The sequence below is a fragment of the Aulonocara stuartgranti genome (assembly GCF_965226115.1).
Source record: "Aulonocara stuartgranti genome assembly, chromosome: 23".
Lineage (NCBI taxonomy): Eukaryota > Metazoa > Chordata > Actinopteri > Cichliformes > Cichlidae > Aulonocara > Aulonocara stuartgranti.
In genome coordinates this window covers 12,744,647-12,769,380 of record NC_138958.1, presented here as the reverse complement: position 1 = coordinate 12,769,380, position 24,734 = coordinate 12,744,647, and the positions used below count along the sequence as shown (strand labels likewise).

General features: G+C 44.1%; 1 protein-coding gene across 3 annotated transcripts in view; it reads right to left on the bottom strand.

The window, feature by feature from the left end:
* Positions 1-24,734, bottom strand: part of herc2 (HECT and RLD domain containing E3 ubiquitin protein ligase 2) — a 58,550-nt gene that overhangs the window by 9,717 nt on the left and 24,099 nt on the right. For 2 of the 3 annotated variants that reach the window (XM_082525583.1, XM_082525585.1), the window contains exons 40-87: positions 24,267-24,414; positions 23,989-24,185; positions 23,634-23,873; positions 23,410-23,548; positions 23,081-23,227; positions 22,447-22,589; positions 22,088-22,355; positions 21,630-21,772; positions 21,414-21,512; positions 21,160-21,328; positions 20,940-21,065; positions 20,667-20,775; positions 19,838-19,977; positions 19,561-19,751; positions 19,367-19,472; positions 19,125-19,216; positions 18,855-19,030; positions 17,110-17,221; positions 16,700-16,781; positions 16,376-16,610; positions 15,287-15,464; positions 14,985-15,066; positions 14,090-14,261; positions 13,862-14,006; positions 13,171-13,396; positions 11,821-11,992; positions 11,291-11,477; positions 10,249-10,392; positions 9,970-10,161; positions 9,738-9,891; positions 9,517-9,624; positions 9,309-9,440; positions 7,229-7,387; positions 7,024-7,142; positions 6,645-6,770; positions 6,408-6,563; positions 6,008-6,322; positions 4,756-4,970; positions 4,435-4,612; positions 4,173-4,334; positions 2,443-2,534; positions 2,213-2,352; positions 1,894-2,081; positions 1,547-1,744; positions 1,386-1,469; positions 853-994; positions 557-751; positions 208-320 (exon numbers count right to left, since the gene is read on the bottom strand). In XM_082525583.1, the coding sequence (XP_082381709.1) occupies positions 208-320; positions 557-751; positions 853-994; positions 1,386-1,469; positions 1,547-1,744; positions 1,894-2,081; positions 2,213-2,352; positions 2,443-2,534; positions 4,173-4,334; positions 4,435-4,612; positions 4,756-4,970; positions 6,008-6,322; positions 6,408-6,563; positions 6,645-6,770; positions 7,024-7,142; positions 7,229-7,387; positions 9,309-9,440; positions 9,517-9,624; positions 9,738-9,891; positions 9,970-10,161; positions 10,249-10,392; positions 11,291-11,477; positions 11,821-11,992; positions 13,171-13,396; positions 13,862-14,006; positions 14,090-14,261; positions 14,985-15,066; positions 15,287-15,464; positions 16,376-16,610; positions 16,700-16,781; positions 17,110-17,221; positions 18,855-19,030; positions 19,125-19,216; positions 19,367-19,472; positions 19,561-19,751; positions 19,838-19,977; positions 20,667-20,775; positions 20,940-21,065; positions 21,160-21,328; positions 21,414-21,512; positions 21,630-21,772; positions 22,088-22,355; positions 22,447-22,589; positions 23,081-23,227; positions 23,410-23,548; positions 23,634-23,873; positions 23,989-24,185; positions 24,267-24,414 (7,536 nt within the window). The remainder of the gene's footprint in view (positions 1-207; positions 321-556; positions 752-852; positions 995-1,385; positions 1,470-1,546; positions 1,745-1,893; positions 2,082-2,212; positions 2,353-2,442; positions 2,535-4,172; positions 4,335-4,434; positions 4,613-4,755; positions 4,971-6,007; positions 6,323-6,407; positions 6,564-6,644; positions 6,771-7,023; positions 7,143-7,228; positions 7,388-9,308; positions 9,441-9,516; positions 9,625-9,737; positions 9,892-9,969; positions 10,162-10,248; positions 10,393-11,290; positions 11,478-11,820; positions 11,993-13,170; positions 13,397-13,861; positions 14,007-14,089; positions 14,262-14,984; positions 15,067-15,286; positions 15,465-16,375; positions 16,611-16,699; positions 16,782-17,109; positions 17,222-18,854; positions 19,031-19,124; positions 19,217-19,366; positions 19,473-19,560; positions 19,752-19,837; positions 19,978-20,666; positions 20,776-20,939; positions 21,066-21,159; positions 21,329-21,413; positions 21,513-21,629; positions 21,773-22,087; positions 22,356-22,446; positions 22,590-23,080; positions 23,228-23,409; positions 23,549-23,633; positions 23,874-23,988; positions 24,186-24,266; positions 24,415-24,734) is intronic. The other variant, XM_082525584.1, reaches the window with a different exon arrangement.

Here is a 24,734-nt window from a genome sequence, read left to right as displayed (position 1 = left end):
TTAACCTCTTAGGACCTGGCGTCCACATATGCGGACATCACATTTTGGGTTGTCTAGACCAAAATACTAATGGAATAGTTCGGGTCTTAGGAGGTTAATAGTGTCTTTAAAAAAACCCAAAAAAACTACAAAGTATACTTATTTATTTTATAATAAGTTAAAGCAAAAATGAAAACAAACACGCCTGTGAGGGGGCTGTGCACGTACCTCACTGAGGTCAGCGATGGTCAGATTCATGCCTGCCAGCTGTTTCCAAACAGGCTCTGCCAAATTCAGGCTAAGAGGGCTTCCAGTCCGGATTGCAATCCCTAGGAGCACTCCTGCAGACGCAGCAAGGCAGAGGACATTACCCACAGATCAAACATCAACACTGAGCTGTGCGAGGACGCGTGAACCAATAATAAAAATTATGTGTACTAAATAAAACAAGCCAGGTGCTTTATCAGTGAAAATGCAGATGAAATATTTACACTTTTTATACTAAAAGCATATTTTCAGAGTTGGTTTATCTGGGATTAACACCCCAGTCCTGACTGGGAGATTAACTGGATTATACCTAGGAAGCGGAACATGCTCATGTGAAGAGCGGACTTGGCTGCGGGGTTTAGCAGGAAGCAGTCCCTGTTGGCGCCCGACTCGTCGCGGCCATTTGGGGTGACAATGAGCAGAGGAGTCAGTGCGTTCTGCAGCTCCTCGCACATTTCAGCGATGGACTCGCTGTAGCCTCCACCGCAGTCATCCACAGACTCCCCTGAGAAAATAGGTGCAGCGTATTTAAAACAAGGGTAAGAAAAAGTTTCTGACAGTTCGGAGTTTAAAGGGAGGCGTGGGCATCACAGCGTGGACACGTACCTACAAATTTGACCTTCCACACGCGATGAGGAAGCAGCAGGCTGTCGGGGCTAAAAGAGCTCATTTTGGCACACATCTGACCAAACACAGACTTTGTTCCATCAGGACCTGCCAGACCTCCTTTGCTACGGGAACGCTTCACCTGTGGGGTGAAGAAGAAGGGGAGGAAAGAAAAAAAATAGAGATTAGTTTGATCTGGTTCTGTTGTGGGCTTAACAACTTCCTGCTAGATAGAGAGGAAGTCCTGATGTGCATGACCAGCTCGTTATGACAGCTCCCACTACAGATACAACTCAAGTTAGATGAAGGGGAAAGGGGTGGAGGAGGAGGAAAGACTCCCTACAGACAAGCTGGAGAGCAGATCACACACCATGAAACAATCCCCTTATGAAAGACATCACATGTAACAGTCAGGAGCCAGTCTGGAACGCAGCCTCACAGGGAGAGGGAACTACAGTAAGGGGGGCCGGAGACTTGAAAGTAGACCAAAGTGAGTGATTATGTGAGCTATATGCATGTGTTTCTAAAAGTACCTGTATCCTGTTCAGCTCCACCACAGGTCCGTGCTGTCTGTCCCTCACCATCGTGGCTTGAACTACCTTCCTGAAAGCCGCTTCCTGTTCAAATAATTTAAAGAAATGTTTTAGTGCCTGTCACATCATGGAATTGGTTTCTCAGTACCGTGCTGTCCCACCTTGCCCTGGGAGATGAGAATGCCCCTGAGTGTGTCGAATCCCACCGAGGGGCCATGGCCCGTCTGACCGAGCCGGCCCTCCAGGTCAAACATTGGTATGCACGGGCAGAAAAGCTCTGAGATGTGATGCAGCAGCACCAGCCTGTTCCTCAGGGCCATGATCGGGATCTCCTGCAGGTGGTTGTACTCCATGGGAACCTGAAACACAGCACACGCTCATCTGGTTGGATCTGGCTTTCATTTTTTTTTTTTTAAATATATTTTTATCTGCACAACTTTAATGCCATCTACTGGAAGCTGAAACCTAATTTTTTTACCTCAGTTTCTACCTTAAGTGAGTGTAGTACCTGGGCAGGCAGCTTTCCTGCATTAGTGGGCTTGCTTGTGGACCAGGCCAGAGTGTGAGCAGATCCACAGGCCACCCTGTTGATTTTCTTGCCCTGCAGTGCAGCCACCAGCCGCGGCCTCTGGATGGCGTTCGTAGTCCCATCTCCAAGTTGGCCTTCATCGTTGTCACCCCATGTGTACACTTCTCCTGAGCCAAACAAGCAACAAAACCTTTTGTGAAGCTAAATCTAACTCAACATAACCGATCTTCTAGGTTTAATGATAAAGAGAATTTGTACCAAAAAAAAAGCACGATCGCACAGAAAACATTCTTCCTACCATCCTCTGTGCAGCACACACAGTGAAGGGACCCCGTAGCGATGGCGATGACTTTCTTCCCTTGTAGCCCTTGGACCTGCCTGGGCCTTCGAACGTGGTCATCAGAGCCATGGCCCAGCCGATGGTAGTCACCTTTTCCCCTTTAAAAGGACACATTAACACACCACGATGAGCCACCTCATCACAACCAAATACAACACCTGAACTTGACAGCTCGTCTCTGTACTTACCACGTATACACAGCTCCAGACTTCGTGAGAGCCACAGAAAACTGCGAACCACACTCGACTTTGACCACTCCAAGGCCGGTGAGAGAGTCAATCTGAAAAGCAGAGGGACAGGTTAACTTTCAATTTTTCAGCATTGAAACGTAACTCACGTTTGTGGCTTTTAAAACACCTTGATAAGGTCTTCCTCTGTAGAGCCGACATTACAGGAATAAAACGCAGAACTACGTCATCATTTCATTTGCACTCTGCCACCGTTTCTATCCTGTTCTGTCATTATGAGTGAAACAGTGAAGCTGATCATGTTAGGGTGAGGAGCCGAGAAATCCTGTTACATTTACTGAAAAACAAAAAGGCGACAAGGCCTCAGAACCAACCTGTGTCTGTACACACAGAGCTTTAAAAATAAGAACAACGCTACATATGTCTAAACAAGCAAAATACTCATTATACATTAATATAACGCAGCACATTACATTTTGGTTCCCTGTCCTTTTGTGTTTACAGTGTACAAATATTACCAAACAGAACAACAAACCCTTCCGTAAATTCAAAACAATTTCGGTAATGAAAAACTGCAAAGCTAATTCTGGATTCAAAAATTTTTTGTGTACCAATTTTCTCATGATAAGTATGGTCAAAGGTTTTGGGGTTTTTATTATTTGAAATTAATCCATCCATCCATTCGCTTCCGCTTATCCTTTTCAGGGTCGCGGGGGGCGCTGGAGCCTATCCCAGCTGTCATAGGGCGAGAGGCAGGGTACACCCTGGACAGGTTGCCAGTCTGTCGCAGGGCCAACACACAGGGACAGACAACCATTCGCACTCACATTCATTCGCACATTCACACCTAGTGACAATTTGGATTTTCCAATTAACCTATCCCCACAAGCTGCATGTCTTTGGACGGTGGGAGGAAGCCGGAGTACCCGGAGGGAACCCACGCAAACACGGGGAGAACATGCAAACTCCACACAGAAAGACCCCGGCCTGGTGTTGGAATTGAACTCAGGACCTTCTTGCTGTGCAGCAACAGTGCTATCCACCGTGCCACCGTGCTGCCCATTTTGAAATTAATATTATTTGAAATTTAAATTATTTTTATTGAAATTCACAATCTTTAAACTGTCACGTTCAGCAATTTAATAATTATGTGGAAAAACAAAAATAAAGATTATTAAAGCAAGTTCATATCTCTGACCCTTTGATATGATCTCAACTTTCCAGGGTGGAGAGTCAGAAACAGAAAGTTGTGCTTCCATTACAGCCTTTTCATGGTCTTCACCCTCAGGACCTTTTCTAACAGTCTTCATCTTTGCATATCCAGGTGGTGCCAGCATAACTGTTGTACACCATGACAGGTGACACCATTCTCTTGCCGTGGCCTTTAAGTCATCTTCAAAAGCCAATCTTACCACACCAAAGAGAAGATATTTGGCAGCATGACACACCCTTCTATGTATTTAGCAAAGCTGCTACTTAACAAAATTGGTAGTACCTAAAAAAGTGCAGTCTGGCCCCATTTTACATGAACCTATTTATCTATTTTTTGGGGGCACAAGAATTTACAATAAATACCTTTAACTAAAAGTTGTGTATACTGACTTTACAAAGAACAGAAAACTGATTAGGTGATTCAGACTCTGGTCTCCCACATGAAATAACTAGAAAACTGAGGTATAACTGATGCCTCTGTTCACCTCCAGTACACACTGCTCTGTAATCCTTCTTACCTTCATGGGGATTTTGCAGCCATCACTGCCTCCCCGGCCCAGTTTGCCATAGTCCCCATCTCCCCAGGACCAGACCATGTCATCATCAGTTAGACATAGTGTCTGGGCATCCCCGCTGCCGCAGGCGACATCAATGACTCTGTGACCCTGCAGTGCATCCACCTGGATAAAGCACACACAGTTACTCTTTACAAGTTAAGCACATTTAATTTTTTATTTTTTTTTTGAGTCTTGTGAGAAACTGAGTCGAGTGACCACAGACCAGCTTCGGTTTAAGCTGGTCCTCGCTGTCTCCGTGTCCCAGGCGTCCATAGCGACCCTTGCCCCACGTGAAGAGCTCTCCGCTGGCAGTGATGCAGGCACTGTGAGCTCCTCCGGCTGCAATATCCACCACTTCCACTCCCCTCAGAGACTCGATCACACGGGGACGGTCACAGGGGCTAAAGACAAAAGGACGCACAGTTAGCACAAAAATTTACTTTACTGTCCAAATTTTTGAGTGAGGTTTAGTTTTATATATATGTATGAACTATAAACTTAATATGAAAGAGGTTTTCTTATTTTTAGTGCATGTAGTCTTAACCTTCTGTTCCCATGGCCGAGTTTCCCGTCCTCAGCTTCACCCCATGAGTAGACTTCTCCCTCAGAGGACAGTGCCAAGCAGTGCTTTCCTCCAGAGTTCACAGCCACCTTTCTGATGAACACGTGCTGAATCGACTCCAGCAAGGTTGGGGTCGACACAGACTCAGTGCCACCGATACCCAGCCTGCCCCCTGCACCATATCCTGTGGCATAGAGCTGAGCATCGACAGAAAATAAACTGGTGTTAGAACCCAAAGCAAAAATAAAGGTTGAGCTGACTTTACGTACACAGTCTGTCGTATATTTAATCAAGCCATGCATTTTTACATGACAAGTACATGACTTTAAATTGCGATACTTGGAGTATGAAATATCACACGATTAAAAAGGCTGGTTCTGTCCTGGGTGTCAGACTGGAGAACCTGGAGGTGGTGTCTGAGAAGAGAATGCTAAAAAAAGCTTCTTTGTATCATGGACAACCCCTCCCACCCCATGCACGCCTCCATGATGGACCATCGGAGCATATGCAGCAAAAGACTAATCGCCCCAAAATGCAGAACTGACCGCCACAGGAAATCCTTTGTGCCGGTGGCAATAGGACTGTACAACTCATCCTCGCTAACAAAGTTATTCTGTTTCCATTCAGACCGTGCAATATCACCCAACAGTTTTTCATCGAACGTTTGTTTCATCTCCCCATCATAATGCTACTCTCTTTTATTCATTTGCACAATACTATGCCACTTTTAGAATCACCTTCACTGATAGCTGAGATATTTATTTTTCAGGATATCATTATATTGTTACTTGTTAGTTATTTGATATTATATTTTGCACTATCCTACTGTATATTACTGTATACTAGTATTCTATTGTATATCCTATTCCTCTGTCCCTCTTGCTGCATTGAGCATGTGTATGACAAAAGAATTTCCCTCGGGATAAATAAAGTTCTTCTTATCTTAAAATTTTCTGCACAGATTAAGTTATGAGAGCTCAGAAATGCTGGGGGAAAAAATATATATTTTTGTACTCTGAGGAAAATATTCATAGTATTAATTTACTTCCTTGAACGGCTTCATTGAATATACTAAAGCTGGGGGAAAAAATGTGCTAAAGTGGGAGGTAGTGATGCATTTTTATGAATGACCCTACAGTAGTCGTGCAGCAATGGTTCAGCTGATATTGTCGATGTATGCTCTGTGAAGGGTTACTGGCACAGAGGTTTTCATGACAGGTAAAAGCAAACACACCTTTCCATCAGCAGTGACAGCAAACAGAGTCTGCTCCCCACCAATAAGCTGGATTGGCCGCAATGTGGCGAGGGCTTCTGTAGATGTAGGTACTTTGACTTTTGCCCCCTCAATGCCCCCTAGCTGCCCTCTGTGGTTGTGCCCCCAGCCGTAAATGGTGCCACTCCCCCCGGCAGAAAGCGTCCAGTCATCTGGGCGCCGGTTCATCCACTGCACAAGCTGCTCGTCGTGCTCGCGCTTGAATAAGTCGTGACTCTCATGCAGGGTGTTCATGCTCTCGTGATCTGCCATGAGCTCGCGAATTTTCTTTGTAACCTTTAAAAGGTGAAGGAAAATGGATTAGAGAGATTTTCAGGGCAAAATGAAAGCTTGCACAGACAACACAGCTGTGCAGACGTACCTCATCCAGGAAAGGTCTGGGTAAAGATGTTCTCTTATCTAGAGCCACAGCCACTCTGGAGGCAGTGCAATATCGGCGGAACCAGGCCCACTTATGTGTCTCCGCACAGCAAGGTAAGGTATCGAGCTCGAGGTCACAGGCAAGAGCAACCAGTACCTGGGCAAAGTGTTAAAGTTATGCTCTGCAAAGGAAAACTATGGTGTTACCGTGTATTTAAGAGAACAACTGCGTGTATACCTTGAAAAATGGACTGTGAAGCAGCTGTTTCCCTCCGCGGACAATCGGGTCTTCGTACTCATACTGCCTCTGCAGAGCCTCAGGCAGCCCCTTGACCAAAGCAGCCAGAGCACTACCTGTGAAGCTCTGAAAAAAGAAAGGCCATCGGTCAGTCGCATGTGCTGAGCAACCACATGTATAACTAACACTAGTCTTTTCTTCAGGAAGAAATGTTTTTTCTGGACTTTTTCTTTTCTTTTTTTTTTAGCTACAACATCTTCACGAGAGTCAAATATTTTTTAGCTCTCTTTTACAGGCCAATAATTTACCATAATAAATGGATAACAAATATTCCAATTAAGCCATCGGGCAGATATCTTAATTATGACAGTGTACTCACCATAGAGCGAGCCTCTCCTTCACTGTCGCCCAGCAGCCTGTTTATGTTGATTGACTGACCGAACTCTGTGGTCAGAAGCTTCCGTAGCCTCTGCAGAGCCCACATCCTGTGACCAGCAGCTACACAAAACAAATTTAGTTCTGTGAAAATTTATTTCGTACTTTATTAAGAAATAACCTGGTGAAGCAAGAGCACAATTCTGTACCTAGAGCACTGAGCTGAGCACAAGCAGCAAGAGAAGCGGCTAGACGGGGCACGATGCTCCTATTGGATGCAAAGTTGAGCCTAAAGTCCAGGAGACATATGACCAGATCCATGGAGGGGCAGGACAAGATACAGCGATCAGACAGCAAGTCTTTGGGACCTGAAGAAGAAGAATGAAGTCTGACTGTCACAGACATACACTTTAAAAAATACCATCATATTATCACCAACTGGTTTCTGGACTCTACATTTTAAAGTCTCAACATTAGCTTTTGGGTACCACAGTGCTGTTGTTTTTGGGCCATATTTGGATGAGGATGGAGGTCCACATCAGCTGACACCAGAAAGCCTGGTTAACAGACTGCGTTCAGATCAGAGACTCTGATTGGCAGAGCTGAGGCCTGACTAGAGCTGGGCGATAGAACGATAACGATATGTATCGCGATATAACTTTTACTCGAAAGAGAAATTAAGCTATCGCGATAGACCTCGTCGCTCTTGTCCTCTTTAAAAAAAAAAAAAAAAAAAAAAAAGATCAGCCAATCCAAATTAAGTAGCGCAGAGCCGAACCAATCACAGCCGCAGCGTCACGTCGCGTGACTTGTTACGTACAGCACAAGTGCCAAGCCGCACGTGTGTTTGTTTGGGAAGCAGCCAGCGGGTAATGGAGGAAATGAGTGTGCCGACTAGAAAAATCAACCGAGCGTGACCGAAGAGAAAACAGATAATGGTTCCAACGCCGGAGAGATTGTCGAACGGAAGAGCCAAAGAAGTTCCGTAGTGTGAAGGTATTTCGGCTATTTCAAGTCTGACAAAAAACAGAGTAGCGTGCACTGTAAATTGTGCCGAAAGCAAGTCTGGAAATACAATGAACTGGTGCATGCGTCACACTGTGCGCCACGTTATTGTTTCGGTGAAATGAATTTCTACAATACTGTTAATTCTACTCTCTGCAGTGTTTAAATGCTTACATATACACACAGTTACTGTCCCTCCACACATACGACTCGGTTCTGCTTCTATGCCCCAGCTTTGTTTACTTTTTCCCGGTTAGGAATCTAGCGCCACCTGCTGCTTTGGCATGTTCATAGCAGCGTTTTCCTTCATTTCTGCCTTTATGTGTGGACGGGATTATTTTTTAAAACGAAAACGGAAAATCTCCGTTTTCAAAAATACCCGTGTACGTGTGGACGTAGCCTCAGTCTCTGACTGGAAGCGCTAATTCGTCATTCGGCTTTTGTCAGGCTAAAGTAACTGTTAAAACTGTTTGAAAAGCTAAGCTATACAACAAGGAGAGATTGAGAATTTCCTTTTAGTTCTCAGTTTATTTGATATTGACAAAAGTTAGTCAGTTTTGTCTGTTCTTCTGTAACACAAACTAAGATTTATTTTTAGAATTAATATTTTGTTTCTAAGTGGAATTGACAATTTAGTCTGTTTCGTTTGTTCTATTTTGAAACTTAAACGCTTTAGCGGCTGCCTTTTGTGTAGTTTGCAATATTTGCCTTTATTTATCTGAAAAAGTCTCATGTTCCTTAAGTACATCTACCCTGTTGAACTTATTATGGGAAATAAATATTTAAATAAAAACAAGCTGCTGATTATTTCACATTTTACTTGTGAGCAACGGCACATTTAAATCTTACAAATATAGTTATTTGGCTTATATCGTGATAGATATCGTTATCGCCTGAAATGAAAAAAACATATCGTGATATGAAAAAATCTCATATCGCCCAGCTCTAGGCCTGACACACAATTAGTAGCTACCATCCACTTGTTGCTGAAAAATAAAATCAACGCTGAAGTGCCAAAAGCTAAAGTTGTTCAAACGTCCACTTGAAACTGGCACCAGCAATGAGTGAGTCCCTACTGACACCAAATAAAAAACAACATGGGTTTCCATCCTACAAAAAACATGTTTAGCCTATAAAGCTATTATAAGAGCTGTACAAGGTGGAGGCTGCTGCTTGGGCACACACCATGACAGTGTTTGTTCAGCATCAGTGCAATAGTAAACGTTTACAACCCTAATAATAAAGAACTATTATCAGAAAAGTTTGTTATCCATCATGTCTTACCCGCTGCAGGCATGATGGGGTAGACTGTGAAGCGCCAGCCCCACCCATTAACCGACCCATCACTGGTAAACTTCCATTTGAGTTCATCTCCGGGGATCCTTAATTCACTTGACCAGTCAGACCACTCCCGACCTGAAACGCAAAGCTACATTAATTTTTCATTTCTTGTATTTTGCGAGAGTAAAGTTTAATCTCTTCCCCTCATCACCTGATCTGACAGAGACAATCCTGTTGGCTCCATCCATGATTGTTAGCGGGTCGTGGCGTCTCTCGGTCGAACACTGTCGGTCAAACTCTATCCTCAGACCCTCGGCACCTGAAGAGCAAAACAGAAGTTGCTGTTTATGTCCGAGAGAGTGATTTTACTGAGATTCAATAAGACCCTGATAATGATCTCTGCCTTTCAAAGGTCTTTTTTTTTTTCCTAACCTGGGATCTTTACGGTGCCGCTGGTCGATGTGTCGTCTGTGTAGGGATGGCTGCTTTCTACGACGACTGGCTGGGAGGACAGACGGCCGCTCTGAGAATCTGTAGCAACATCCTCCAATTCAGTGACGCATAACTCCAGCAGCATGTCAGCAACCTGCAAGGACCCACATACAGAATGTTAACAATTTGCAGAGCGATGCACGCACAGCTTCCAGGGAATATATGACAGTACCTGTGGATACGCTGTGCCCATGCCAGACAGCACTGCAGACAGGACCTCCTTGCCTTTCTCCCCAGAACGACAGGATACTGCAAGCTTCAACACGTCCACCATTACTCGTGTGTCATCCGGCACAAGCAGACTGGTGAACTCATCCAGGTACTGAGGCTCCGGACCAACCACTTTGCTCTGACTCTCAGAGTCCTGAGGAGAAGCAAACAACAGAAAAACCTTTAAGCTAACAACACTTGGCTCAGGGCAAAGTCTCTGCTTGCCACCAGACTGACTTACTTCTTTGGTCTTCGCCATGGTCTCAGCTATGATGCTGGCTGCTCCGGGGTCATCAGTGACAGGGATGAAAGGACGTGAGGAGGCTCCACAGGCTGATGGAGTTACTGCTGATGACGGGGTGATAGCGTCTTCAGATGAGGGAACCTGTTCATACACACCAAATTCACCCAAGTTCACCAAACGCCAACAAACAACAATATTTACTGCACACGGTTAACAAGCTCCCACTAAGAATCTTCATATCTGAGAGTAAATATACATCTAATATACTGTTTAAGGTCACAGACATTCCAACTTTTCCAAGTCCTATACTGCCTCGTTCTTGAGTTACTGTGTTCACAAAGTTGGATGTCCACGCTGCCCCTGTGAGGTGACGGCAGTATCCCATCAGCTTTTAACAGCTCAGGGGTAAAAACCACACAAATCTGTTCTCCATAGAGAAGGGCCCATCTGGGGTTCAAACTCAGGACCCTCTTGCTGTGTGGTTAGGCTGTGAAAAAAGTCAGCTTCACCAAAGTCTCAGTGCTGTGAGGATCAAAAGAAAACTATCCACCCCAAAAAGTCACAGGCCTGTTTGTTATAGGCCTGTTTGTTGCGGGTGACTACTACATATTTCAGACACACCACTCTCTGAGAGGAGAGGAGGGCTCTTTGCACAACAAGGAAGTTTAAAAACATGGATAAGTAATGGTTTCAGGTTGTTTAAATGAAGCTGGATCATGCTCAGAGATAACCATAACAGTTATCTTTAGAAAGAACACCAAGAATGGAAATGTTTGCAGAAACTTAAAGTCATAACTCTCATCAAGGTCCTGTGAGAGCTCCAAGATTGGATCCAAATGCAGTTTGCTGATGACTGCATCCCCACACCTGGTTGTCATGGACAAAAAATGCACACTGAGTGTTTTTACAATTTAACAGGAAATCAGCAGAAAGTCCAGCTGAGGCAGCGCTTCAAAAACCCAAACAGCACGAGAACAGCCTCACTGACATTTACTAAACCGTGAGGTTTTTAAGAGGCAAGGTGTATTGTGTTCCTGACCTCTCCCTTCTTGTCTTGCCAGGGATTTGGGCTGACTCGCTCTTCAGCTTCTGGTGGAACGGGAGGATCTTCTTCATCGCTCACGCTGGATGAGGATGAAGAGTCTGATGGGGGAATAGGTGAAGAGGAAGGACACTCTGTTGGCAGGATCATGCTGGCCGGCATGAGTGCGCCCACCACTGCATCTCTGAGGGAACACACAACACAGTCTGTCAACGTTTAACGCCAATTAATGATGACAACTCCTGCCAGTCAGATACTTAATTTATTCAGAAACATCATCATCTTCTCCTGTTTAGAACGGAGTCAGCCAGTTTGGTCATACATAATTAAACGAACAAGATAGAAGTTACAGCATTCAAGCCCTGAATAGCTGCAGGATATAAGTTTCATATCATGTATTGTTAGTTGAATTTCTTTACCTGTTTTCTTTTACTTCTCACATTTCTATCATTTAAGGAAAGTACATTTTCCATGCAAGTCTTCCTGCACATTAGAAATAGATTTTTCAAACCGTGCACACAGCCTACCTTGCATACATGATTTGAAGGGCTGACAGCACATGAGACAGAGCCTGCTGTTTGGCCAGGTTTCCATCCAGACTGAGGAGAATTTTGGCCAGTGAGGGTCGATTAGACTTCACGCTGCTCTGCCCACTCAGCTTGTTACTCACTGATGATGAGTCACTGTCTGACTGGACACCTACAGAGTACAACACCAAAACAATGAGACGCGCTGTCATTGATGGGAGGCAGCGTAAAATAGCTCCAGCTTTACTTCCAGGCCTGTGTTTTCTACCACCTGCAGCTAAGAAAAGTAACTGCTGCTGAAGCCTGATGCAGATGTTGATATGGTCGTGTTTGGGTCCTGCACACAATGAGGGAGACAGACAGACTCTGTGAAAGATGGATGTTGAGAGCTTCCAGATTGAAAAGCAAAGGCCGTACAGAAGAGAAATATATTGTTAATTTATTGCTGTGATGACCCATACTGCCCGGACGTCCTGAAGGTTGTGCTTGTTTTATCTCTGTTGTGTCGTTCTTTGTCGTGCAGCTCTTGATCTGATGGTAACTAGCTAAATGAGCTACACCTGGGCCCACTGAGAGAGACCATAATAGGAAATGAGTTTGCTTTTTAGTTTCAAATTTGAGTCAGCTCTCAGATGGGTAACCCCCATTATTTCAAGTGTTAGACAGTCCTAAATCTCCTACAGCACAAAAAAGGTCCAGAGATGCAGTTCAGGGACTCCATTAGCCGAGGGGCAGCCTAGCAAAAAGCTAGCAGCTAAAACCACAAATGTAACCATTCGCCCGTCAGTCAAAGTGTGATAAAGCAAACTTTAGGCCTTAAGCCAATTTAAACAGGTGAGTTAAATAAAAAAGTCACGATGCTATATAATTGTTAAAAAGCATAAAATTAGATGGACCTTTTAGCATCTTCCCCTGTCTATGGGGGACTGACTGACATTAAGAGCCTACTGTACACAGAGGAACTGCAGGCTTTTTAATACTTCAAAACTGAAGGTGAAAAATTAAGCCGAAAGGTTGACGTCTGACACAGTGTCGTCTTATGGAGGTGGTTTTAGCACTTTTTGTTCAAGAAATGGTCGATGTATGCCCCATCGTCTCAATATCCAACCCCTGCAGTTGCCCTACTATTACCACAACTGGCAATATAGGATGTGCAGAGCTGGGCGCATATTTAGAAAATAAGTGAACTCAAGAGCATCCATCAGATGTTTTTTAATAGCATATATTTACCTTAAATGCTGATTAAAAAAAGACTCTTTAAAGCATCATTGCTGAAAAATTGCTTGGCTGCACTGAATGACTGCACAGCTCCACCTTGTGGAGAAGCTGCATGTAAACAGCAAGGCTTACCCAGGTATGACGCTCCGAGGGAGTCCCTGGCTGTCTGGAAAAGAACTGGCTCATGAACAGAGGGGGTGGTCACATCCACTGTGGTCCAGGCCACACTGTGGGATGAGCCACATGCCACCCGAGTGATTTTCTGTCCCTCCAGACCCTGAACCAGGGTGGGCTTCCTGTTAACTGTGGTAGTACCATTTCCCTGCTGCCCGTGGTCATTATCACCCCACGCATACACCTGACAGAGAAGCATAAAGCCTTTAATTAGATGGAGTTTTTATTACACCTGTTATTCGTATATGTCACAAACAAAAGGTTACGAGATACCATCAAACATTTCACACCACCTTAGATTTCTGTACATTTGACACATTTCTGAATCGCTTTGTTTCCTGTAAAGTGAAGGCTCAGCGCCAAGCTTTTACTTTCAACAGTCTCTTAAAAAACATTGACCAGCTGCCTCTTATCATTGGAGGTGATATGTTAGTATAATCAAATTTGTACTGAGGAAAACTATTAAACAAGGTGAAGAGAGAAAAAAAAAATCAGTGTGAAAGCAAAAGGTCAGAGCTAACTGCTCAATAAATCAGGTCTTGCTGCAGGAACACAAACTCACATCTGGAGCAGAGCCACGGCACTAAATGATCAGACTTTGAAGGGTGTGCTCTGGTTTCTAACACCATTTGTTGAGGTCAGTACAAACCTGTCCTGTGTCTGTGACAGCCAGACAGTGCAGCGCTCCGACAGCAACGTGGACAATCTTTTTGCCCCTCAGTCCCTCCACCATCTGGGGCTTCCGCACATGGACGTCGGTGCCGTGGCCCAACCGGAAATAATCGCCTTTGCCCCTGTTTGGAAACAGTTAACGGTCAAAGAAAGCCTGAGGACAGATAATGAATGATAACCTAAACGTGGAACACATTCATCTCACCAGGTCCACACCACTCCAGATTTAGTGAGAGCCAGGGAGAACTGTGCTCCACACTCAATCTGGCAGACGCCCTGCCCGTTGAGCCTTTCGATGTTCTGTGGTACGTTGCAGCCTTCGCTTCCTCCACGACCCAGCTTCCCAAAGTCCCCATCCCCCCAGGAGAACACAAATCCTGAAGAAAAAAAACCCCAAAACATTACGGACTAGAAACTGGAACCCAATTGTGTCAAAAAAAAATTTTTTTTTTTTTACTGGAACCATTTAAAAGTTCAAATTTTGCCTCTCCTGTCAGCTTTAGCACTAGTGATAAAATAACCAAATAAAGACAAGAAAAAGACTTAACAAGACGAGCCTATAAAGTTTGTAAAGCTTCTCTTGGCAAAGCAAATGGGTTTGGCACAACAGAGCACTCTGGGGATGGTTCGCTTGCTAAAGCTGTCGGACAAGACCGTTTTAAAAAAAAGGTTAAAAGTTAAAAACACTTGCATGAGTGTATTTTTTTTTTAAGAGGAGGCTTGATCAAAGTCTAAATGCTGCTCTTCACTGTTAGTTGGTCGTACTTTGCTGATAGAAGAGAACAGACTTCACTGATCCATTACAAAGCCAGAAAGAGCTGCTGGGATTTCTGCCTGTTGGACAGTTTTTAAATGACAGAGGTGATTGAAGATAATATAGTTACTAGTTATTTTGTAATCCTTTACAGCACTTTGGTTGATGTTGCTTTATACAGCACATTAAATGTGCTGTATAAATAAAAACAACAACGATATTTTAGTTTCAATCCAATTGCATTAGTCGGCGACAATCACAATGTCAACAGTACAACGTGACTATGTTGCCAAATCCAACAGCTGTTAATCTGTAGGGCTACTTTTAAGGGCAATAAGAGAAATACCTTCATCAGTGAGGGCTAGAGTTTGAGCATCCCTGCTCCCACAAGCCACTTGGATAACACGGTGTCCCAGAAGTACTTTCACCTGAACGACAGACAGAAGAGTAAGACAATCAAATCACACGTCATGCAGTTAAGTCTGTATGTAGCAAGCAATCTGTCTGCTGCTTCAAAGCTGTGAATTCTACTGTGTAAAGTGTGTGAATTCATCATAGACTATACTGGATGCAAATTTCATCTTTCTTTGATCAGCTGATGACACAATGGGCAGCCATGTGTGTAAAGTAAACAAAGGCTGAGCTTACCAGTTTGGGCCTCAGCTGAGTGGTGTTGTCCCCGTGTCCGAGTCGGCCATATTCACCCAACCCCCAGCTGTACAGCTCCCCGCTGGATGTGATGGCAGCGCTGTGAGAGCTGCCACAGGCGATGTCACGGATGCGCTTCGTCTTCAGCGCCTCAATAAGCCGGGGCTTGTCACAGTTCCTAAAGGAAAAAATAAAGCAAACAAATAAAAATCAGACTCTTCTTAATAGTCCTTACTTATTTCTATTTCATTAGAAACTGCTGTCCATGAAGCACATATGACGATATAAAAAATTAACTACACATCTCGCTGACACAGCCTGCATCAACTAAACTGCTTGGAACATTACGTGGTAGAGGAGTTAAAAGGAGTTTACGGTTAGGTCATAAGTTGCGACATAGACTTAACACAGCTTTAGCCCCTGTTGGCCTGCCTTCACTACAGCATATATCTGCACCCAACAGCTTTAGCTAACGTTATAAAGAAATGCCCAAACTGACTGACTCCGTTCTAAACAAGAGAAGATGATGATGTTTCATGACAAAAAGGTGCATTGTAAGTGTAATCATCATATTGTGCTGACTGTCTTTTTTTTCATAATCAGTGCATGCAACAACTATAATTAAGATTTAAAGCTGATAAATCATGAAAAGGTTTATTTAAGAATAAATCACAATGACGATTAAGGACGAGTACAGCTACAAGACTATATGAAGGCAGTAAACTGTCAAATCAAACTCCTGAAGTTGGAACACAGCTTGTGAAATCATGAGCTCAATTTATACTTCAACCTTACACTGAAGAAGATCTACAGGACCTTCAAAGCTGAAAAGATAAAAGCTATTACCCTTTTAGGAGTGTTTTATTATAATTAAACTGAGCCAATCGGCGTGTAGCTCCACAGTGTATGAGCTGTTGACTGACTGTTGACTGTCTGAGAAACTACACACATTTTTGTTATTTTTTTTATTAATTCATCACTTCATGTGGATATTATACAAGTCATAGTTTGCTAAAAATACACAGTGAGTTTAATAAAAGGTGCGTTAAGTATCTGGGGTGTGCACAGTGGCCACATTCAATGACTTACATTCTACTAAAGTGCCCAAGCTTGCCGTCGTCTCCTTCGCCCCAGGAAAACACCTTCCCGTCCACAGTCAGGGCCATAGCGTGGCGTCCTCCTGAATGCACAGCGACCTTCTTTATCACGTAGTTACTGAGGGCGGTGATCTGACGGGGGATTGGGATGGTCCCACTGGAGAGGCCCAAACCCAATCTGCCATTAGTTGCCTCACCACATGCGTAAATCTTCCCCTCGACAGTCACTGCAACGACGACATATCAGTTACACACTACTGTAGCACAACACGTGTGAATGGACAGATCTTCAAAAGCATTTCTATTCATTCCTCACCTGCAAAGAGGCTTTTGGAGCCACCAGCCACTTGCACCACATTGAGTGCAGACAGGGTTTCGGAGAAGGATGGCACTTTGATCTGTGAACAAACCGAAAGAGATTAGAGAGTGCAGCTCACTCACACCCAAAGGATGTTTTCCTGTCCATGCTGTGTACACACACACGCACACACACGCGCACACACACACACACACACACACACGCGCGCGCACACACACACACACACACACACACACAATATATATCTGGAAAAAACAAACATCAGATGTTAACGTGGAGGGGGAAAAAAGTTAAAATTTGAAGCGTGTAAATCACTGGTTAGTGTTCATACTACATAGTTTTTAATTTGGGACAAAGGCACACAAGCCCTAAACTTTCAATTACTGATTCATTAGGAGAAACGGCACCTTGGAGCCTTTGAGTCCTCCCAGTTGGTCCTTGTCATTCAGACCCCACACAAAAACTTTGGTCCTGATGGTGGCTGCGGACTCCAGTCCTGACGGCTTCTTCCGAGCAAGACTGAAAAGTAAAGCGAGAGAGGCTGAATATGGATTCACATTTTTCCTTGTTTTAAAATAATAATAAAAAATTTTAATAAAATATTGTTGCACAGTTACGTTTGTCACAAGTTTAAAACCACTATCAGGGAGTGCTGGCAGACTGAAATAGCTGCTAAATAGAATTTGATAGTAACAAAGGTCTTACTCTTTTTAACCAGAGCCTGAGGAAATAACAGAATCACTGCCACAGAGCACAGTAATGGGATGCCCTGTGATTCTAAGTAGCACTTATGCCATTTGTGCTCATGTAGCTTGTGAATGGCGCTCTAACACACTGAACAGTGTCAATAACACTATAAAGGAGCCCCAAGCATGCTCAGGTTGATCTACTCAGGCCAGGGCCGAAGAGCTAGCCTCTCTGGGTGGACGTGGAATATTTCCCCCTGTGCCTAAAAGTCTCTGCACAGTAGCAAAGGCCATGGTGAGCTGAAGAGCAGCAGCTGAAAAATTTCTGCCAGCCAGTGTTTACCTGGCCTAGTGTGGGCGCCTGTCCCTATCTGGCCAAAGCTGGGGGAATGAGGGCCACTGGGGGAAATGTAAAAAGGAGGGTCCTTGGCCATTCGTAAGCCCCCAGTGTGGGCACTGAACACGCTCCACTTACTCAAAAACGTCCACAGGCAACTGAGTGAACTGCAGCCAGATCTGCTTTACTGCTACAGTCTCGAGGGCAGTGGTTTTTTTCCTTTTTTTTCCAAAATCCATGGACAAGTTCAAAATTCTCCAAACACAAGTCGCTGTCAATGACTATAGATGACTGCTGACTAACAGTCAGTGGGCCAGTGTGTGTAATCTACGTGACCTCAGATCCCCATTTCTATTGATATAAGCCATAACAGTGGAAGCATCTGACCTCACTAAAACATGATGCCCTTTCAGCCAAGAGAGCAAATGTTTTAGCGACTGATAAACTGCCAGCAGTTCCAGACAGTTTATGTGCATGAACTGTCTGTGGGGGGCCTAACGATCATTCACTGTTCTCCCCTCATAAGTTCACCCTGGTCCACAAGGGAGGCATCTATGGAGACCACCTTCCTGGCTAAAACCATGCCCAGAGTCTGACCTGAGCAGTCCATGGAGGGAGTCACGATGACGGTCTAATCCCAGTGAGGCCACTCAGAGCTGAAAACCTCTCATGTACCCAGCGGTATCTCTGCTAAAGAGGAATCCATCAGGCTCAGCAGCCTCTGGCACTGTCTGAGGGTAACAGAGCTGCCCTGCAACAAAGAGCTATGGTTGACTGCATCGTCACCAGTCTGTCTGGAGAAAGTCTTCACTGGAGGGCATCAAGTCTAAGCGCTGTGAAGTTAATATGTTCAGTGGGTCTCAATACGCTCTGTTCCACATTTATCTGGAAGTCTAAATTCTCTTCCTGTTGACAGGTAGGAGCTGGCAGCAGCCAGTTTTTGATGTGTGCTGCTACTCAAATGTCCTTTTGCTGAGTAGTACCCACTGCTGCCTCAGTGCATCTCACAAACATCATTGGGTTCGGTGACAGGCCACATGGTAGAACCACAAACTCACAGGCTATCCCCTGGAAAGCGAATCGCACATATGTATGATTGGAACCTGGAAATAATTCTGCCTCATCTCACCTCCCAGCTGCAGTTTTTTCATCATCCTCTTCTTCATTGTCAGAGGCCAGGAAAGGGACTGTAGCCAGGTCTTCATCCTCAGCTCTAATGCGTCCCACAATGCCGAGTCCGTGAATCTTGCAGTCGATACCAGAGCTGCGGCATTGCTTGATTGCAATCTCAATGTACCTGTGATACTGTTGGGGGTGTTTATATAAAGTTATTACGACACTTGAGCTTAGGGGGAAAACAAAAACAATTAGAAGCTGTCAGTTATTGAAGCAGACAAACCTCAGTGCAGTCACAAAGGAGGAGGACAGTGGTGTCAGTGGGATTGATGTTAATTGTCTTGAGTTCAATTAAGTTGTTCAAAGAGTTTCCACCTGCGTGATAAAAATGTCAGAATGATCAAAATGCTAAAAAACAAACAATTGGTCTCAAAGTTTAAAATTAAACTGTCATCTGCTCAAACAAAAGGGAAAAATACTAAAATCAGTACAATTTTACATAAAACAAAAAACATCTGAACTCACCTGACACCACCACTAACGAGGGCATGTAGCTGCTGTCCGCCGGGTCTACGATCATCTTCAGCCTGTGAACAAGAACGTCTGGGAAAAGCTCAAGACGAATCCAGTGCTGCAAAGAAAAAGAAAATATTAAACGTTAATAAAGCAAACTAATCAGGCTGTCATCCGGCCTATTAGACTATGCAATTCGCTCTTACCTTCCCCTGTGAGCCAGAGGACTGCCAACACTGATCACTGCAGTCGATGAGGCGCGAAGCCTGGTTAACCGACGACGACACGTTGAGGCTCTTGACGGCTCGAGACCAATCGTCAATCAGCATCCCACGCTGGCTGCTGTGGTGCTTCTTTAGCTGTTTTCCTGAACGCCCACAGAAAGCCGGAGACTGGCCTGTTTGTGGAGAAGGTGGAGGACAGGTTTATGCACACGTACGTAGAACCACCACAGAATTTTATGTTGGCGAATGTAGGACTAACCAGGCTCATTGATCCTGCCAAAGGAATGTCTGGTGTTGTGTTTGCGTGTCTTGAAGCAGTTTTCACAGAAGTCAAAGTCGTCACAATTTTTACATTTAAATCTGGGGCCATTAATAGGAAACATCTGGCAGCCGTCACATCTGGAGAAAGCAATAGGGTTTCATGTAAAATGTTCAGTTCAAGCAAAATCTAATTCACCTATTTTCCTTATGGGTCTTGGTCCATTTATTTCACTGCAAGTTTCTTAGCTTTGAAAGCAAACTATAGACCTCCCTCTTCTTGAATATACTCACTCTGTGCTGCTCAAAGCATCAAAAAATTAGATCTGAATACCTCAGCTTCAAATGTACCTTTCCAGAAATAATGACTCGGTTACTCAAAACCATGTGCAAAGACTACAGATATATTTAAAATAAATAAAAATAAATTCCCACGTGAAACTGCTCAGAACAAGGTAAGTGGATCTTCTAGAAATATTGGCCTCGTTGCTCAGAAGGAGACTTTCCTCGCAGGTTAATGCTGAAACACCTGTGTGGGGATGTGGTTACTGCTCAAGTACAGTGGTCATTTTATTCTGATGATGTTGATTTTCAACATCTGCAGGAACTTCATGTAGCTGTGATCTGCTTGACTGACCCCTTCGTCTAAAGCTTGTTAACAAATTGACACCAAGCTAGTGGTGGATGATGTCTTAGCAACTGTTAAAATATAAACAATTAGTTTAACCAATAAGTATTTCTGCTACTAAGCAATATATAAAAATCTGGACAACTAATCCCTCACATTGCTACTCACAACATACTAAGATACCAATTTAGTACATCTTTACCTCACTCCAGGATGAACACTGGGGACCAGTTCCATCTCAGACAACAAACCAGTCCAGTGGGACTGCTGTGGAAAGTCGACAATCACATCTTTTCCATTGGCACTGAAAGCTAAAAAACAAACAATGAGGCTCTATTAGCACAATAAACTGTGGATTCAAGTTACAATAACAGAAGAAAAATCAGTTGTTGTTGTTGACTGAAATAAAATTTTCAATTCAATTCAAAGAAAAACAGATGATACTCTGTCTTAAGACTGGAGTGACTCTGCTTACCTTTAACCACCCCCACACTCCTGTGTGTGACAGAGCCCCACTTGTACTTTGGTGTTGTGACTGTGGGCTTCACCCTCACTTTGTCACCAATCTTTATGTGAGAAGGAGAACTCTGTGGTGGGAATCCTGAAACGGCAAAATCAGAGACACGGGTTTCTTATGTCTATTTACTTCCTGTTATTAGCATGCCTGCAAAGCATCACATTAACTGTTATCTTACCAAGCAGCTCGATGTGGATGTAGCGAACCCAGTATGTTCCTCCTTTATTTTGCCAGTCACACTGCACATTCAAGTCATGAAGCCCATCTCTGTCCAGCTTAATCACTTTGCCCACATCGCCATCATACACTTCCTCGTACGTTCTGCAGCACTTCACCATCATCCCCACCTGTAGGGAAGCCGCTGAGTCGTAACACCAATTCATCATGTCTTTAAGGCAGATTCAGAAAACATACAAAAGCAAACACTCTCACCTGAATGTTCTCTCTCACATAAACAGCGTAATCATCGTTGCTTTGGAAATCAGATCTCTTCTTAAATATCTGGCTTTCAGTCACAACTGCACCTGAAGGCTAATGTGACAGACACGTATTTTAATCATATATGAAGGTATTAATAATTGAATCTGACAAGCTGAGGGACAGGTAACTGTGAGGGTCACACCAGAAATAAAAGAGTAAGGAACACACCACAGAGAATGCCGGCTCTGCCTCCTCCAGCTCCTCCAGCACCTCCTCATCTGAGTATTCATCAGACACAGTGTCGGCATCTGACAGCTCAGTGACATGAACGTCTGGATGGTCGAGCAGCCAGCTCACCAGAGTCTCAACACCTGATGGATATGCTCAGTTACTCTCCTGAGGTAAATGTCTAAACATCATGAGGCAAGCAGGCCTTGTTTTATGAAAAACAAATCGGTATCTCATACTGTATCTTTTCAAAATCAGCTGTTTGTTTTTTTGTTTTGTTTTTAAAATGCACAAGAACTTTAATATATATTTAATGGATCCACTGAAAAATGTTACCTTCATATTATTAACATTTCCTGACCTACAGGCCTTTAATGTACGTGGGTACCTTTTCCAGATATGTGTAATTTCACATTAAATTATCTATAGCGCTACCAAGCACTCATGTGATAAGATACCTGGGATACCGGAGGCATTGCCTGTAGTCCCAGACAGAGATTTCAAGGCAAACTCGATGTTTTTCCGAGGGAATCCCATCTCCATGAGCTGGCCAACTATTGGTAAGGGCGGGATAGGGGAGGACTTCTGTTTCTTCTGTTTGGGTGGTCTGATGTGCTGCGTGGTGATGGGTGTGGTGGCTTCACTAGAGCTGCTTTCCTCAAACAGCGGCGAGGATGGGTGGGCAGATTCCACAGCCAGGTACTGACACACTGCCAGAGCTGCCGCCTGCACATACATATAACGTCAAAGTCACACCGAATACATCAGCAACATTACCGCTGACACCAGCTGTCTGCAATCAGCTAGACTGACATACCTCCATCTCTTGCCTGTCAAAAATGGCTTTGATGGGAGAAGGCTGTGTGGCGGCAGAAAGCAGCTGCTGCAGGAGAATCAGTGGAGGCAGAGGTCCCTCAGGAGACAAGTCGCCCACATCAGGAGATGAAACCACTGGATCCTCTGCACATAGAGAGACAGACAAGTTCTGGACAAGATCTAGATTGAAAAAAAAAATTCTGGTGGCTACCAGTGGTACCCCTCAGCCTCATAGTAGATGCACCTATGGTAGAAATTTTAAAATCCTATGTTGCCTATTTCTCAAGTTATTGCATTCACAAGATTTTCCTAAACTTGATCCGTGCCCTCGACCTTAAGGTTAAATCGAACTCTACATTTTCACTTCAAAGGTAAGCAAATAAAGATTTAAACTCTGATCAGCAACTTGCTGTACATTTTAAGAAAACACCCACAGTGTGCAAGGCCTTCAAACCTTAAATGGCTAGAATTTGCTCCAAGTATGGAAACACATCTGATATCTCAGTAATGTCCTGTGAACTGAACCTTGAAATCACTAAACTGCATCAAACAGCAGTAATAGTCCCTAATGATCAAACTTCCTCAGTCCATTTTTAAGATGTACTAACCTAGCCTTTCACTGGGTGAGGTCTTACCACTGGGATTGGGTCCTATGTCCACCACTGCAGGTTGGGAGAGGATCTGCCTGAGTTTGTCCTGATGAGACAGCAGGGCCCGAGCTGCCTTTAAAACATAAAGCCTCAGCTGCTGGCACCGCAGCAAAGAGAGGTCCACCTGGTCGGCTGGAAACAACAGCATTGATTACACCCACTAAACTTTCAGTCTGTGACCAAACAAACGCTTTCAGTGTCTCAAATATTGCCAGAATACTATAAAACATACTGCTGTAAACAGAGTCGATGATTTTTCTTAAAAATTGTTCGTTTGTTTATTTCAGTTACATGCAAGGCAATCAAGTCTGCACCTGTAAGCCCTCGGCTAAGTGACTTTTTCATGCGTTGTTTTTCCAGTTTGCTTCCAGCCAGGCTGACCAGCTGGGCCCAAACAGCCAACATGGGTTCAGTGAATGGCAGGTTCTGCACACTGAAGGATATGGCAGGAAGCTAAAGAGTAGAAACATTAAATAAAGTCAGACTGCTAAGTGGAGCCAGTTTCAATGCATCTGTGAGTATCTGAGCATTCCCGCACCGTTTTAAGATGGCTGAGCAAGCAAACTCTGCAGGTTCTCATCTCATGAAACTGGACAGTGATGCGCCCTTTTGGGGTGATGCGTGTGACCGTTCCCTCTCCATACTCCTCGTGAACGACTTGGCCACCAAGCCTGAGGCGCCCGTCGATCCCACCAATCACCGCCAGCACTGCCATCAGACTGCCCACTCTGGGACCCTCCAAATCAGGGAAACACTCCTCCAGGAAACACTGACAGTTCTGGACATTTATAATTATCGCTTTGTTAGAGCTGACTGGCAGAATAAAAGCACTGTTGTAAGTTAACATTTAAGCAACACGGTAATTGGACTCATAATGCCACAATAAATCTTACCACTTCAGATTGGCAGCTTGCCATAACATCTGCGATGGAGCTCAGCTGGTTGTTGATGTAATCATTTATCAGGCTGTTCCACTGACTGAGAGAGTGCAGAGTACGCAGGACAGCCACAATCTCCTCTGCCAGCGTGCTGCTGTGAGTGGCTGTTAGAGACGCCTGTGGGCGGGACTTCCTCCTTCTCAGGGAACCTTCTGAGAAGGAACAACCAATTAAAAATACAATGACAACAACAGCATTGCATTTGTTACTTTAAGCCTGAACCATTGCAGCACCTCGGAGGAGTGGCAGGTCTGATGAGCAGGTGCTCAGCAAGCTTCCCAAAAAGCCAAACAACTTCTCCACCAGGAACTTCATGTCCTGAGAGCGCTCCGTTTTGTCCCATGAAGGCAGGACCGCCTGAAGGAGACGTAGTGCCAAGATCTGGAAACACAGGGTGAATGAGAGAAAAGATGACATCTCCACTCAGATTGTGTGGCTAATTTACTGGTTGATCAACAAAAATAAATTATGTGCTTCTGTAGAAACTACAAAAGCTGTTTCTTTAACTTGTTTTTGGACTGTAGGAGTGAGAAGAAGCAAAACCTTTCATCTAAACTACAGTTAATGGAAAGATTAACTGTAAATGTTGAGAATCTAATTCTTCGTGATTTTTCTCTTAGTTTGACAAACTGCAGTTAACAAATCTCTGTTTAGAACCCAAAATAATTTAATAATATGCTTCCTATAACTATATTTAACAA